Source organism: Opisthorchis viverrini (genome assembly GCF_000715545.1).
Source record: "Opisthorchis viverrini unplaced genomic scaffold opera_v5_4, whole genome shotgun sequence".
NCBI lineage: Eukaryota > Metazoa > Platyhelminthes > Trematoda > Opisthorchiida > Opisthorchiidae > Opisthorchis > Opisthorchis viverrini.
Genome location: NW_008751660.1, coordinates 1,457,886 through 1,473,912, shown reverse-complemented (window position 1 = coordinate 1,473,912; position 16,027 = coordinate 1,457,886). Strand labels below are relative to the sequence as shown.

The following is a 16,027-nucleotide window of genomic DNA, read 5'->3' as shown; positions in this document are numbered from 1 at the left end:
GATGCTCTAATATCACAGACCTATGATGTCAGTGAAGAGTAATGACGGTGAACAGCCTAGATGTCATGGATTGAAAATCAAATGGGTAAATAATGACATGGTCAGAGTCCTGAAGAGTATCCTAGAATAGCCGAAACCTACTGAGACTTTCAAAATCCACTAAAAGCGATCAGACGACCTTGGATCAAGGTCAGGCAGTACCCTTTAATATATTGCTCGAGGCTGCTGTACTTTCTCACTCGCTTGCAGGAATAAAGCTGTTGTGTTCCTTGTCGCCGAATCTTTTCCCGGCACTCGGAACTGGATCGGGGACAGAGGTTAGATATAACAACATGGATCCACAATAGATTAAGCTCTACTTCTGTCTAACGGAATAAATATGAGATGAGATCAAAAAGGTGGAACGAGACAATTTAGGCGCCGAAAATCTAATGTTTCAGGAGAAAAACGCCCATACGAATTCTTTCAGAGAAATAAATACTCTGGGAATTCCATCTGGAGACCACTGAGAATGCTAAGTATGACTGATACAACTGCACAAAGTGGAAGAAAATGCGTCACAGTCTCATACACAACGAGCATAGGCAAAATGACTGCAAAGCTCTTAATATAACACAACACAACGGTCGCCTTCAACATACCAGCACGAAACCAGTTGAAGCAAACGAAGAAACTACTAAAAATAGAAGAAACAGGGATAACCGATCGACTTGACAGAACGCAGACCGCAAAGCAACAAAGATCACAAACGGACTAATAAACTCACCAAAGCGTTGTCTCCCAATTAGCCAATCACGTTGAGAGATAACGGATAGTCCTCAAATGCCATATAGGCACACGAGGCGAAGAGGAAGTAACCACCTAACTGCGAACTGATGATGGTGACGAAAGGTTTGCAATTCAATTGCGAAGCTCGGCGAAGATTTCAACAGCCACTTAATCAACAACCAATAAACCAAATTGAACGATAATGCTAGCAATGACGAGTGAAATTTAAACCAGTTCGTGGCATGCCTTAGATGATATTTGGAGACCTAACCGAAATTTAGAAGTCGTCCTGGAGGATCAAGTTGTGCATGATTCACAAAAACAAATAAAATGAGATAACTTTTCCTGACGAAACATAAAATATAAGGTTGCTGAGGGCTCTCTGAAAATCCAACTCCGGTTTCACACTCTCTGGGTCGCAGCTCCAAGTTTTCACTGATTCTGTTTTTTACTTGAACTCATATCGTACACAGCAAATTCAAGTGAAAGATTTTTAAATGAGAGATTAGGTTGGGACTTAACTGAGCCTCAGATCTAAAACAACTCGGTTTGCAAGTGAGGGTACAAGTTGGATTCAAGAAGAACATGAGGTTGACAGAACTTGTGGACAGCGTCTATCTTATAGGCTTCGAGAACGGCGATACCTGTCGAGGGCTAGTGAACTGTTCCCAGATACCTTATGAATAGTTTGTTTTCTCGAGGCATTGTACCCAAATGTCTTGAATATCCTATCAGTTAAGACGTAAGGTGGCCTTTGTGCAGCACTTTCGTTTAGTTAGTATCGTAAGGTTCAACTGAGTCTCCAAGCAAAATCAAATTGGTCTGCAACTGAGTGCCATTCGCAAGAGTAAATAACACTCAAGATATCTACCAAAAACATTTATTGGATACCGGGCAACTTTCAGTTCGTAGAAAATTTGCTTGGCTTTTCGTGAGAAAGAGCAGGTGATGAAATTCTAATAGTTTCTGAGTAGGTTTCAACAAACAACATATGAACGCGAAGGTCTCTGGATGTATAAAATGAACTTGGCTCAATGTGCAAACAAGATGGAAGGTGTACAGGTCCGCTGAACGCAACCACATCAACATGACCACTTTGAATTACTGACCGGCCCGTTTTAGTCCGAATTCGATGGGGGCTCCGACGATCAACCCGTGAGATTGCAGTTTACCCTCAACCTTCTACAATTTATCCTATCACCGCCATATTCGATGACTGCCTACCGAGTGATTGTCACTGCATACCGCACAATTCACATGGTCACAGGATGAAGCTGAACGCTGCAGATGTTTGTCAAGAGACCTAAATTTGGACAAATGGCGGGCAAACATTTCTAGACGTCTGTTGCACCACTCACTCTACACATTGTTTATTTGCTCTGTGGTCACATAACTGTGATATGCGTACCTGTGTTTATTCAACTGGACTCAAGAATTGAATCAATAGCCAAGTCTGTTAACTTTCGGGTGAAACCAGAATTTTTTTGAAATAGACGGTGAATAAAAATATTGGATGTTTCATTGTTAATGGAACTCCTTTGCCGGTCTGCGTTATAGCTGGGAAAAGCATGGTTCCTTGGGTGTAGTAATTAGTCTCTGGGGATAGCATGAATAGGCATATTGGTGTCTTGATAGTAGGCCACACTGTCCATTGCTTTGGGCGGAAGAGATTCAAGGAAACCTCAAAACCTAAGCAGTGAACACTGACTTTCAACCAGACCAACTGATGAACACGAAAGGAATTGATATTCCATAATTAGGTAGGTAATTAATGTTGGCTAAGCCTGGATATAATATCCTATCGCTGAGCACCCAGCGAAACAATCAATGTTGAGGTTTCCGAACCTTGAGTGACGCGTAGGTTCGACAGTTCCGCATATCCAAAAGAAGAATTGGGTTCGTAATTCTACGGTACTATTTACACAAGGGTAAGCAAATGCGTACAACAAACCTCAATTGTTCACGTTCGCGGTAGCATTTGTCCCCCAGCGCCATTTGTTGGGAGTTTGTTAGATGAAACTATTTGTAAACATCCCCAAGTCAGATTACTGCCTACCCTACCCCTCAACTAACCGGCCACTGAAAATCAGAAACTCCGGATGTTACTTAGATGACCTTGATCTCAACTCCATCAATGAAGAAATGTGATTCTGACCGAGCTCAGCGAAGTTATTCGCTTTGAAGACCACTGTAGGTTTTACCCACTTTCAAGAACTAAAAGTTGTGTGCAAGCACTGAACATTTAGAGCGTAAATTGCTTATTCGAAAGATAAGAAATCCATCTCCTTATGCAGGGAAACACTTACAGTTCCACAGCGCTTGTATAAACTTGTTTTTCGACCGTTTGTCCCGTTTGGGGCTCATTGAAATGAACCTAGGAAACATTGATACAACGGTATAATCACGGTATAATCATGAAGCACCACGAATATTATACTCTATGGGTATTAAACCTCCTGTTGGTTGTCGATTAGGTTTTTCTTAGTCTGCGTGCCGAACTTGGCAATTAACTTGCAACTAAATTGTCGACCTCGGGGAACACATTAACAGCCACCTGATCAACAGCCAATAAACTCACCCGAGCTGCCAATAATTCAACAGCCTATCAACTAAACCCCTTTTTTCCGGGTGAGTATATCCCATGAAAGCATCTCTGATTATTCGCTCGGTTCACTCTATCTAAAGAAGACTTGATCACCAGACTGCCACTGTTGTATGATAGGTTGTATGATAGGTTTGTCCTCTGCGATTTCAGCTATTCAGGTCAGTTTTCTGTCCACTTGTACACGAAAATCTTTGAGTTCATATTCGCTTTACTCGCTAAAGGTTGTTATGACACATCCGCATTATCTCCTAAGTCGGGTGTTGTCTATTCACATGCACGTTACGGTAAGGAGAAGTACCCATCGGAGCTTCATTGCAGCTACGAAATTCGTGGAACAGCGAACAGCGAGTTCAAGGTTGATATCGTGGATATGGACATTGAAGAATCAGGACAGTAAGTATAGCCATCTTTTGCGCACACAACATTAAATCTGTTTTTCTAGTAGGTGTGTGTGCACCTTATCTCACACTGAGCTTCCCAGATAATTTTACACCAAGCTAACTTTTGTGTAACTATTGGTGCAGTAATTCTGACTGCCCGGGAATCTCCACCAATAGCTCATATCTAAAGCTCACTGAGCTGATAAGAACGCCAGACTTTAGTAGTGGATGGCAGAAATGTTGATCACTCCACTCTCTGTGAGACTTTCTATGGTAAAATCTCCATGAGAATCAGTTTCGGGCAGTGAGGATGTTTTCTAAAAGGTTTTGATTACTTGAACTATTTAAAATTCATCAGTAGTCTAGATAAGGCTGTATAGTGAGGAATCAGATGACTCCGAAAATCCGAGTTGGAGCCGTTTCAAACACGAGGTTCATATGTGGTTGGACATTTGAAGAGGTCTCTTGCATGAAAGCCACAACAACTCAAGGTTGGCGTGGCAAAAAGGAACGGCTTCGGAGTCGCTATTATTAGGTTTTCTGCTACAGTGTATAATACTTGTACACTACCATATGACCCGGCTGCTTTTCAAATGCGAGGAATGTAATGGTCGACTATCCACATGTTGCTCACGGTTATATCCTGTGTAACAAGCAGACGATATCTGGGACATGAGCTTTTTGAGCTACTAAGTTTCTTTCATAGCCTCTTATCAACTCAGCCTGTGGCTCTTACCGCCACAACACAGAAAAACTTGACTATCGTCTCTCTTTTGTTTCGTTGCACTATGTAGCGCTCTATATGTATTGGCTGAATTCTCATTAACCACCAGATTCTTCTGGTGTTCCATTTCAGCTATTCAGGTCAGTTTTCTGTCCACTTGTACACGAAAATCTTTGAGTTCATATTCGCTTTACTCGCTAAAGGTTGTTATGACACATCCGCATTATCTCCTAAGTCGGGTGTTGTCTATTCACATGCACGTTACGGTAAGGAGAAGTACCCATCGGAGCTTCATTGCAGCTACGAAATTCGTGGAACAGCGAACAGCGAGTTCAAGGTTGATATCGTGGATATGGACATTGAAGAATCAGGACAGTAAGTATAGCCATCTTTTGCGCACACAACATTAAATCTGTTTTTCTAGTAGGTGTGTGTGCACCTTATCTCACACTGAGCTTCCCAGATAATTTTACACCAAGCTAACTTTTGTGTAACTATTGGTGCAGTAATTCTGACTGCCCGGGAATCTCCACCAATAGCTCATATCTAAAGCTCACTGAGCTGATAAGAACGCCAGACTTTAGTAGTGGATGGCAGAAATGTTGATCACTCCACTCTCTGTGAGACTTTCTATGGTAAAATCTCCATGAGAATCAGTTTCGGGCAGTGAGGATGTTTTCTAAAAGGTTTTGATTACTTGAACTATTTAAAATTCATCAGTAGTCTAGATAAGGCTGTATAGTGAGGAATCAGATGACTCCGAAAATCCGAGTTGGAGCCGTTTCAAACACGAGGTTCATATGTGGTTGGACATTTGGAGAGGTCTCTTGCATGAAAGCCACAACAACTCAAGGTTGGCGTGGCAAAAAGGAACGGCTTCGGAGTCGCTATTATTAGGTTTTCTGCTACAGTGTATAATACTTGTACACTACCATATGACCCGGCTGCTTTTCAAATGCGAGGAATGTAATGGTCGACTATCCACATGTTGCTCACGGTTATATCCTGTGTAACAAGCAGACGATATCTGGGACATGAGCTTTTTGAGCTACTAAGTTTCTTTCATAGCCTCTTATCAACTCAGCCTGTGGCTCTTACCGCCACAACACAGAAAAACTTGACTATCGTCTCTCTTTTGTTTCGTTGCACTATGTAGCGCTCTATATGTATTGGCTGAATTCTCATTAACCACCAGATTCTTCTGGTGTTCCACTGCAAATAAAGCAGTGCAAAGGCGCAGAGTAACATTAGCAGTTCCACTTGGTAATTCCAGATGCTACTCAAAACTGATGGACGATTAGATCTTCACTTGGTACAACTAAATTAAGGGGTCCAACTGCACACCAGGAGACTCAGCAAACTTCATACCATGCTGCAAATACTATTGCGTATGTTTTCCATGCTATTATTGACGAAAGCAAAGGACTTGAAATTTTTATCCTGCTAAGACTGGTTTTATTGTGAACTGAATCATACTTTTGAAGGATTTTGCTCTGGTTTGGATCCTGCGATAATAGTATGAGATATAAATAGGTGCTTGTTCATATGCATACTAAGAAAATATTCGGACCGTTCTCTTGGTCAACCGTATTCGAGTGGTAATGTGTGACATTTTGTAAATCAGTTCCCTTACTTTATGCAACAAACTCAGATGCCTATTCGACTATATGAGCATTGGTGCCTACGAATCGGACGATCCATACTACTTTTGTGGAAAAGACAAACCATCGTTCCCGATCCTCATTCCAAGTTCATCCCTTCTGATCACTTTTGCATCGGACGCTGCAAACGACGCGAAAGGATTTAACCTTACGTACGAGGCGATAGAAAAAGAACCGTTGAATACAACACAATGTGGATTTGCTCCAAAACAAAAGACAGTTTCTAAAATCGCTCGGCTAATTGGTGGCATGCCTGTTACACTGGGGCAGTGGCCTTGGATGGTATCCTTGTGGGACTCAGGCGTGTTCAAATGTGGAGCTAGTATCCTCAACAAAAATTGGCTGCTTACGGCAGCGCACTGCTTTGCGAAGTGAGTGACGTTAGGCGAAAACCTATTGATATTTTTTTGCTTTCTACGAACGGCCATCTACTAACGAAGCGCTTTCAGTTTTGAAAATTAGTAAAAAACTGTGGCTGTACAGATATTATTTATTTTAAACGCGAAATTGGTCTTAAATAGCAGCACGAGAAAAATCCATGTAGAGTAATCACGTGAATTCGGCACGAACTTTTTAGCAAGGATTAGAGCCTCATAAATTCAGTCGAATGCGATTATATCTAATGGCTCATCCAGTTTGATGCAGGGCTCAATAAATTACCGCATGGTTTCGAAGTGACTGAACTATGAACATATGTTTTATGTTTGCACCCAGACTGGATACCATTATTTCACTCTTCTCATTCACGGAACATTTTTCCTCTGTGGGTCACTTTGTTAGATTCCAACTAATTTGGTACTCTACTCTGCTACTTCATGCTTTTGGCTGTTAAGCACGTGCCTGCTGACCTTCTGATGGAGCCTGACAATTTGCTTGCAACAAACAGGTCTACAACCACAATAAACTAATCTGATGTACCGATACCCCGACACAACAGTCCATGCTTTTCTAAATGCAACTAAGGTGACAGCGTTGGAACCTATTATTTATTCACCTGCACCAAACTGGTTCTAGTATGTAAGTAATGAAGAAAAATTAAATTTTTGATCGGAAATGCACCCTACAAGCGAAGTTAGGGTAAACAGAGGAGCGGCTTCATTGTTGTAAAGAAGTTACGCAATGCGGATTATGCAGCCGAATGATACTGACATTATATGTTCTCTACACATTACGGACTGTAGCCAACTGATGATGTGCCCACAATTCTGTCCGGAAATACCAAAATTCGAATGTATATAGAGATTTGTGACGTGCACACTGTTGCAGATTACCAACAAGAATTAAAGTCGTACTTTAATCCCAGTCTTTCAGCATAGAGTTATTCCATTAGCAGGAGGGAACGTAGGTTGAATTTAGTTTGGTGGGATGAAACACACTACATTCACTCTCTGTCTCTCTTGGGAGAGGCCAAAGTGGTCGCATAATGTGGTTTATCCATTAACAGTTTGTCTCTGAGTGGGCGCTTCTGTGATTTTAAATACAGACGCTGCATGCGAAAAACTGAGTAGTAAAAGCTGAGGAAGTTTACTGATGTTCACAGTCGGCAAGAATCAGTCATGTGGGTTCAAATAAACAGATGAGCGCGTCGACCTTGAGTTGTTACCAGATGTGTAGAGATCGAAATGACTAATAAGTCAGGGGAAGTTTAAACGAAATTTCGTGCACAGAATATACGAACACACCAACCATCTAAAGCTAAGATATAAGCACTTTCCTTGAGTGGCAGTTTTACCGACAAGTGTCTGCCGTTTCAGCGAAAACAGGCTAAGGTCATTTCTTGTGGGCACACTTATGAGCCATGCAGAACAGCTGCTACCGGCAGAAATACAAAACTGGATGGTTTAAAACGGCACTAGAAGACAGCTCCGCGATCTGTTCAAATCAGGATCAGCAGCGCCCACAAGCAATTAAATCTCATGGTAGAGTGAGTGACATTAGAGCACACTAATTCTCAAGGTCAGCCTGACTAAATACCCCAATACAGCAGTATCAGGGGGTATACACAAAAGATTATTGATGAGTGTGCATTATGTTCACTTCAAAAGTTTTGCGCCCGTTAGACACAATTGCGCACTTGAACGAACTCTGCTCAGCAGATCGTATGTAGTTGTCTGTACTTAATATCACTTGAGCGATCATTCAGCTGTGATCGGAACGCCATTGAGCTGTACATCCTACATCACAACTTTGGCCCTTTGTATATTTACCTATAGGGAAATATTATCTTCATGTTCTCGATAATATCGCTTGACGTATTCAATAATCCTTACTTAATAAACTTATTCGTGCGTAGATTTTGAGGCCGTACAATGCCTGGAATCCTACCAGGATTAAAGAAAGCTTCCGATGTGTTTCTAACTTCTTCGTTTGCTTATTTACCAGGGACTTCACCCCATCCACATGGCATGCTGTCGTGGGTGATCTTCTGTTGGATCGATTCGACACTCAAGAACAACACATTGAGGTTAAGCAGATCCATATTCATCCAGAATATAGGTCGCGTGGACGCTACGATAACGATATAGCGCTGATCGAACTTAAGTCACCCATTATCTACGGACGAACGGCCATCCCAATTTGTCTGGAATCCCCGGATTCACAAACCACTGTGGAAGCTGATGCACTGGAGCCTAATTCCAATGTGACATGCTATATTGCTGGCTGGGGACGTTCAGAAAGTAAGTTGAGTTCAACGTTTGATTCTTTGAGAAAATTCGTTTCCCGGGAGCTGACTGTGTCTGTGACCGGCCTGTTAGAAGTTCCTTAAGAAAATAGTCGAGCACATTTTTACTGAAATTCCTGCAGGTTAATATTAGGCTTATTTTCAGTCAATTATTCTCATTAGCGGGCGCGGAACATTTTCCCCTTTAGTGAAATCACCTTATTCGATGAGGTATCTTTCGCTCACCGCCCAGAATGCTAACATTATTATTCTCTTAACAGAAAGATATACCACAGAGTATAACAGAGCTTAACAATAGGTGGGGTGTATACCAATGCAATTTATTAGGTACCAGCTAGATTCGGTCCGATTAATGCTTACTCAGAAGGACTACAAATCGAAAACCAGGTATGAATTTCCTTAAGCTTCACTACTGAGCATAAGAAATCTTCTCAGAAACTTGAGATAACCAGCACCTGAATGCCTGAATATAGGTTTGAGGCAGAGTATGTTGTCACTAACAAGGTGAAAAGGAGCAGGGACGTTTGATTAAAAAACTCTAGAAAGGCGTAAATTCGTGCGACAATAGCGCTCGAAAGGCCAAGCCCAACTTCATCCGCAAATTGTTAGAAGCCATCAGATGAAGCAAGCTTCGTCCACCAACTTTCAACTGGAGCTCAAATAGTTGATGGCGTTAAGTTTCTGAGGTCAGTTTGTCCCTGGTGACTTAAGCGATCCGATCGCTACAGATTATCCCTCGCTATCGTGAAATTCGTCGCTGACTACAAAGTATACCTTCTAGAATCAACCAGGTGGTTCCAGCGTATTCTACGCAGGTACTACATTATGTACTAGTCTCGAGCTCGTCAATGTTGTGGGTCCTTTAAAACGCATGCCGGAACTCTTATCACACAGAAACAGGAACCTAGGCTGAGTACTTTGGGCTTTGGGGCTTCGACTTACTCATATCACTCTCTTGATTCTTCTTTTTCTTTGGCTATTCTGGTTAGTCCATATCAAAGGTAAAACACTAGTCGGTCAGCTATTTATTCAGCGAGTAATCCGTGAACCATAAAGCATTGCTCTCGGCTCCTACATTTTCGTTTAACCAGGTTAAAGAGAATAAGGGGATGACGGCCGGGCGTTAAAAGCACTACCCTAATCAGCTCATTGAGATTAAATTGCTCAGTTCGTCTTATAAATTAGGAAGTACGTTAGTTGTACATATGAATGAATAACTTGGATTTGAGACTGTTTTTGACTGCGCAACAGTGTCATATCTGTCAGGGTCAATTTCATCGCTTTGCTTCGTTCCTGGCAGCTACCAACGCAAATCAGGTGACTGGTAATAGCTTATGCTTATCAGCGAAATCGTGGATTGACCGCTTTCGACTTGTCTCCGCTTGACATACATGTGGGTACAAGTTTCTGTGAGGCAAACGGTTATCTGGCATATGAAGCATACGACCTAATTGGCGTAACCCATAGAGTGTGTTCGGTTTACACAACATATCTATAACATAAGGCACGTCGCACTGCAACAAAGGGCGTTCATACTTGAAGAACTAATGGATGTCACACCGGGGACATAAATGCCGGAGGTTGTCCAAGGCTGAAGCACCTGCTAAGTTGGATGAACTTATCCACCACACTGACTAGTTCATCTGCAAGCATAGGATTCTTGTTCCATGGTTTGAAGGTATGAGGTGCATAAAGAACCGTGTGAAGGAATTAGTTAGGCGAAAATAGTTTCCATTCCTAAAGTGTCTGACCCAAGAACAGCAACATCATCAGCACATTCAGTGTATGCTAGTAAACATTCTGGAACCATTTCGATCCCTCATACGGAAATGGAGAATATTCAAACAACGTGTCCATTATAAAGTTAAAGAACAAGAGCCACTGAGGGCAGTCTTGTCCGGCAACACCGGATGTTGTAAACTGAGAGGAAAGTTTCCCATGTGCCATATCTGTCCGCAGCAGTAGGTCTACAAAATCCTTATAAATGATATGAGCATAAAAGACACCTTATTTATCGATGTGTATTGTCACAGTTTATGACGATCAACGACCATTGCCGCATTTCAAGCACTTATCACAAAGTGAAAATACGACTGATACAGCCTCGATGATGGCAAAATTTCGCTCAATTTTTGCAAACCTAACCCTCTCAGCATTGCTTCAACATGTACAGGACAACTGAAGAAAGCATTTTGGAGATTATGAATGCTTGACGTATGCCCTAGTAGTCTTTACACGTTCTTGTATCGTCGAGGCACTACAGTCTGTTGGTATTCTCTCTTTATTCCAAGTGTATTGAATCACGGTCGCCAGGTCAGTCACAAGGAACTAGCCACCTTATTTAGACAGCTGAAGTTATAAGGCGTGTAGACTAAATACTCGGTTGCATTGAAAGTGTAATTTTACGCCGGGATTCCGTTATCCCGACGTTCTACTTAGATTCTTTCTACTTAAATTCCTTCTTGGGATTAAACTGACTGGAGCCAACTAGGCTGTTTTTCAGCCCATGGCCAAGACTTTTCTGTGAAAGAGAAGAGGTTACATTATTTTCCGGAATCAATCGACCAACACCCGACCTCTTCCAATCATTCGACCCGATCAGTTGGAATAGGGTACGGAGGCTTCCTGTACCTTCTTCATCTCTGGGATCGCTATCCTCTAGCGATCACTTTCAATCCTACGGTGCTCACTGATCTTCATTTAAGGGATCCGCATGCGCCAACTGGCCTGGTTTTCCTGGCATCAATGGGAACTTTCAAATGCGGCGATATGTAGTGTCCGACGGGGTTGGCAGGGAACCCTGGCCTCGAATTTCGTTATAGCCTACTAGCCGCACATATTCTTTACTGTACCTGGTGCTAACCTGCTTTCGTGTGACTTGAGTGTCCACCATCCTATGAGTCCTTGGGTGATTACTTCACTCTTCAGACATTCCCTGAGCACAGTCCACTTTTCCTCCATAAGTAGCTGGCATATGCTGCGTCGTTCCGAAGATACCTCTGTTCTGTCAGCCTACTCTTATGGGAAAGTATGCATCTATCTAAGAGATGCAAATCTCATCAGCCCTCATCGTATGGAGCATAAATTTTGCTGTTTGCAAGCTCTCTGAATTTCTACTCTCAACAGAAGCATTTCACTTAACATCTGAAAGGCACTTACAGTTCAGTTGCTTAAAAGTCCACCAGTAACAATTTTTTTAAATATCACACATATTTGAAGTATCCTTTAGCATTTTTCATCATATTACACTACTCACAAAGCCAAGTGAAACGCAGGAAATTCCAACATAGCTTTTGACCTTCTTGCAGCTCATCAGTAATGCCTATTTTCCTGATCTCCGCTACTTCCTGAGCACCAAATGTGCGTATGTAGCGATAAACAAGCATTTGTGAAATGAGTTCGTGCAAACGAGTTCAAGGTAGATTAAACTGTCCATGTTATTCTGAACACGAGGCGGCCTTTGCATCATACATTCAGCGGGAGATCAGAAGCGAGGGATTCAGGTGAATTTCAGCTAAATCTCCATTCGATATCAACCTAACTTTCGAGCACACTACGCACCATATTTTTAATATAGTATTTGGAGTTAGTGAAGCTAAAAAGCTACTTTAACCCGTTCCGTTCCTCTGTGTGTGTTGGTTCGGGTTCCAACAGCTCGTCATGAGACTAGCTGTTTATTCTAAGCACTTTGTGCAGAACAGTGACGATTCCTAGGACAAGTGACCACCGTAAGCAGAGTGATGTATTCTGGTTGATGACCTCTATAATTGTCAATCTTTTCTTTCAGCACAAGCAGTCTCCAACGAGTTGCGTCAACTGAAGTTGAGTTTTCTCAGTCTAGCACAGTGTAACAAAACGGAGGCCTACAAAGGAAAGCTGACCTCGTCTATGCTCTGCGCGGGATATATGAGTGGGGGCAAGGATTCATGCAAGGGAGACAGTGGTGGACCTTTAATGTGTCAAGAAGAAAAAAGTGGACGATGGTTCCAACTTGGAATCGTATCTTTTGGAAAGCAATGTGCTGGTAAGTTTGCTACAATGTACAACATGACCTGGTGGTATATTTTCCGCGGTCCTCAGTCCATTCGTCCCTCGATTACCAGTTGATAGAATATGTGCCTATTATTCAAATGAAACTGACTGAGCTTCCCCCCACTCTTTCTCAAAGAAAGATGCTTGTCTCGTGTCACTTATTGTTAGTCGGCACTTCCTATTGACGAATGCACTTTTTGCTAGGCAGCTGTCATACTTTGCAACTCATAATAGATTTTCACATAGAAACACCTGTGTTCGGATCTGTACGTACTTCCGCCGGTACAAAAAGAGATGGAGTCATTTGTATTCTAGATTCTAAGCCAGTGGTAGACCATGAAGATAATGTCTTTTTTTGCAGAATGATCAGGGTTTCTAGGAACACTGTATATCGGAATCGCCAAAAACCAACCCTTTAGGGTTGGTTCAGTCGTAAGGGTAGGCGGGGCTTCGTTACACGCGGTTTTTTCAGTGATTTTGAAAATTACAGTCCATTTAATACACCCTGTGGCACAGCAGCGGGGAACATCTCAATGACTAGCTTATGTAGGATAACAACGCCGACAAAGCACTTTGTTTCTAAGAGTTCTCAATCCAGTTACTCAGCTCACCTGCTCAGGTCATCGTTTCCTCTCACACTATCACTTCTGTTTTCTCTGCGAAATGCATGTCACCGTAAGTTACTGGATCATGCAGTTATGATAATCTTGTTTACAATGAGCGAGATTCCCACGAAGCCTTCACAATAATGATCCAGTGCCTCACCGGAGGGAATAATGGGCGTAGCATTATGGAAGGAAGTTGCATACAGCTAGTCAATAGCTCCTCTGGGCCAAACGTAATGTTACCTCTATGATGTGAAATCGGCTTTGAACAGAACATTATTCCGTCGGATTCAAATCGCTCCCAAAGAAAATAAATGCAGGATATGAATTGTACGTTTAATGACGATCAACCCGGATGTATCTAACAGCCTTGCTACTTTGAAAAATGTAGATATTGACGTGTCAGAGTTATTCAAAAAAATTTACATTGTTGGTAGTCGAAGTTCTAGACCTGGCATTTGGTTTTGACCTCATGAAGATTTACTGTGATGTGGTAAACAAAGATGCCTCTGGAATGCTTGCATCTAAGGGGAAGTTAATCATACGAAGTCCAGTATAAAAGATAAATGGCATGACGCCGGCCCGTCTGAAGTAAAAGCAAATAATTTCAAGCAACCTAGCATCAGATAGGATGATGTTAATTTTGCAGTGGATTCGGTTCAAAGAAGTGAACATAAAAAACTCTTTTGGACAATGTATCGTATGCAGTCATTTGTCGTCAAACTTCTGGACAAAACTGTCTTACTCAACACACCCCCATATTTTCCCTTTTTGTTGATCTTTTGGCCTTCGTCAACTGGCGGTTCTCGAAGTTGTCTTTTGTTGGCCATGGTTTAACGTGAGAGGACCACATGAATGAGAAACTTGATTTCGTACAGAAGGGTTTTCTGTTCGTATGATCATAGTGGTCAGTGTTGCTTTCGTGTGGAATATTCGGTATCTCCTCTGGGTATTCACTTGATTCGGCAAAATCACCCCAGAGTCTCGGACACTTCATTTTACTTTTCGGTATCTGCAAAACAACTGCCACAGTTAGCAGGGATATTATACGCTACGTGATTGGTATCCCTTCCGCCGGTAAATACACTTATTCTGGTTTCAGCCCTGATTCACCAAAGGTGTCTTACGCATTACTGATCTACAGATTCATCGATATTGTGCCGGCTATAGTAGTTGTAATTGTTAGGGACAACAGAATCCCCAAGTTTGGAACCCCACAGTCTTGATATTACCAGAGATCAGTCTATTCTGAGATATCACCGGAGACTACTGACCAAATAGCTTATTAGTGCATTTAAGAGTTATCTACAGGGCATCAAGTAACTCAATGTGATACACCTTTGAGCACACTGATGCCTGCTTTAATTTATGCGCATTTAAACCTTAACGATGTGCAGAACTGTACGGTGGTGGCGAAAAAGGTTTTCCAGCCACAGCGAGCAGCATATGAAATTAAGAGATTGAAAGTTAAACTTTGTCAGATATATGAAGAAAATGTCTCGCAAAAATATCGTCATTTCACGCTGGTTCTGAATTGGCTGGGTCCTACATAAAGTTAGGTTAATGAAGCAACCAAATTGTCTGCTGCATCGAATCCACTCTAGCGTATAAGTTTATGATTGCACAGAGCCCAAAATACGAAACTTGGTGACCCCGACCTCATTTTGCGTGATTCGATTGCTTCTTGTTGAATAACACTACCGACCACGCTACATTCCGTTAGCGGAGGAACGAATCAAAAAACCTATCGAATTCGCTGATCACTCGCCTTCTCTTTTGGAACCCTCAAGTTTTTCCCAGTGGGCGCTTTTGAAACCGTTCTGTCCAACTTTTTACTTTATATTTCAGCTCCTGGAACACCTGGACTCTACAGCCGCGTGTCTGTATTTCTCGACTGGATTAAATCCCTCGCAGAATTGGAAAAACCCTAAATAATGCAGATCGCTCGTTTCATTTTAATTTTTAATGATTATCTTGTTTCCTGATAAATTATTTCAAGCTAAAAAGTAGTTGTAAAAACTGAAGAAGGGTGGGAATCAAGCTAACAACAGTGGCACTGCAAACTTCCTGGACTGAACATCAGGGGGGACAACAGGAAAACTGGCATCTGCGGGAAAATTTTGGGGATTCTACTTCATAAGTCTGGGAAAGTCGGCTGCGCAAGTGCAGTGCCGAAAGTTTTATGGTTGGGATATCCATTTAGTTCGCTAATGGCTGTAGTCAAAATAACAAGAGTTGTGGGTCTCGATTACTCTGTGCAGTGGGACCATTTTTCCTTGATCCTCTTCTTTTGCCTTCAAATAGTGACACTTGAATTTCCAATCTGCATCACTCAAGCCAGCTATTCACTGAATTTACAGTCGCTTCCGACCAGTGTGCACACTGTCTCCTCAAACCAATCCTACGTGTTGAAATTGTGTGAACCCCCATTGAAGCCAGTCCAACCTCGGCACAAAACTCATCTTATTTCAAGACACATGACATTATTTGCAGTTACGTACCAAAATATGTGGAGATTTTGTTGTGAAGTGACATCATTAAGCTATGATTCCTATTTTCGTGCAGTAAT

At 42.0% G+C, this 16,027-nt stretch overlaps 1 protein-coding gene across 1 annotated transcript; it reads left to right on the top strand.

The window, feature by feature from the left end:
• Window positions 1-3,596: 3,596 nt before the first annotated feature.
• T265_12533 (hypothetical protein) lies at window positions 3,597-15,386 on the top strand (the record flags this gene model as incomplete). The annotated part of the gene is made up of 6 exons (XM_009164257.1): window positions 3,597-3,766; window positions 4,610-4,852; window positions 6,129-6,509; window positions 8,521-8,816; window positions 12,609-12,845; window positions 15,307-15,386. Coding segments are annotated over 6 exons (1,407 nt in total), but the record flags the coding sequence as incomplete, so codon positions are not given.
• Between the last annotated feature and the right edge of the window lie 641 nt (window positions 15,387-16,027).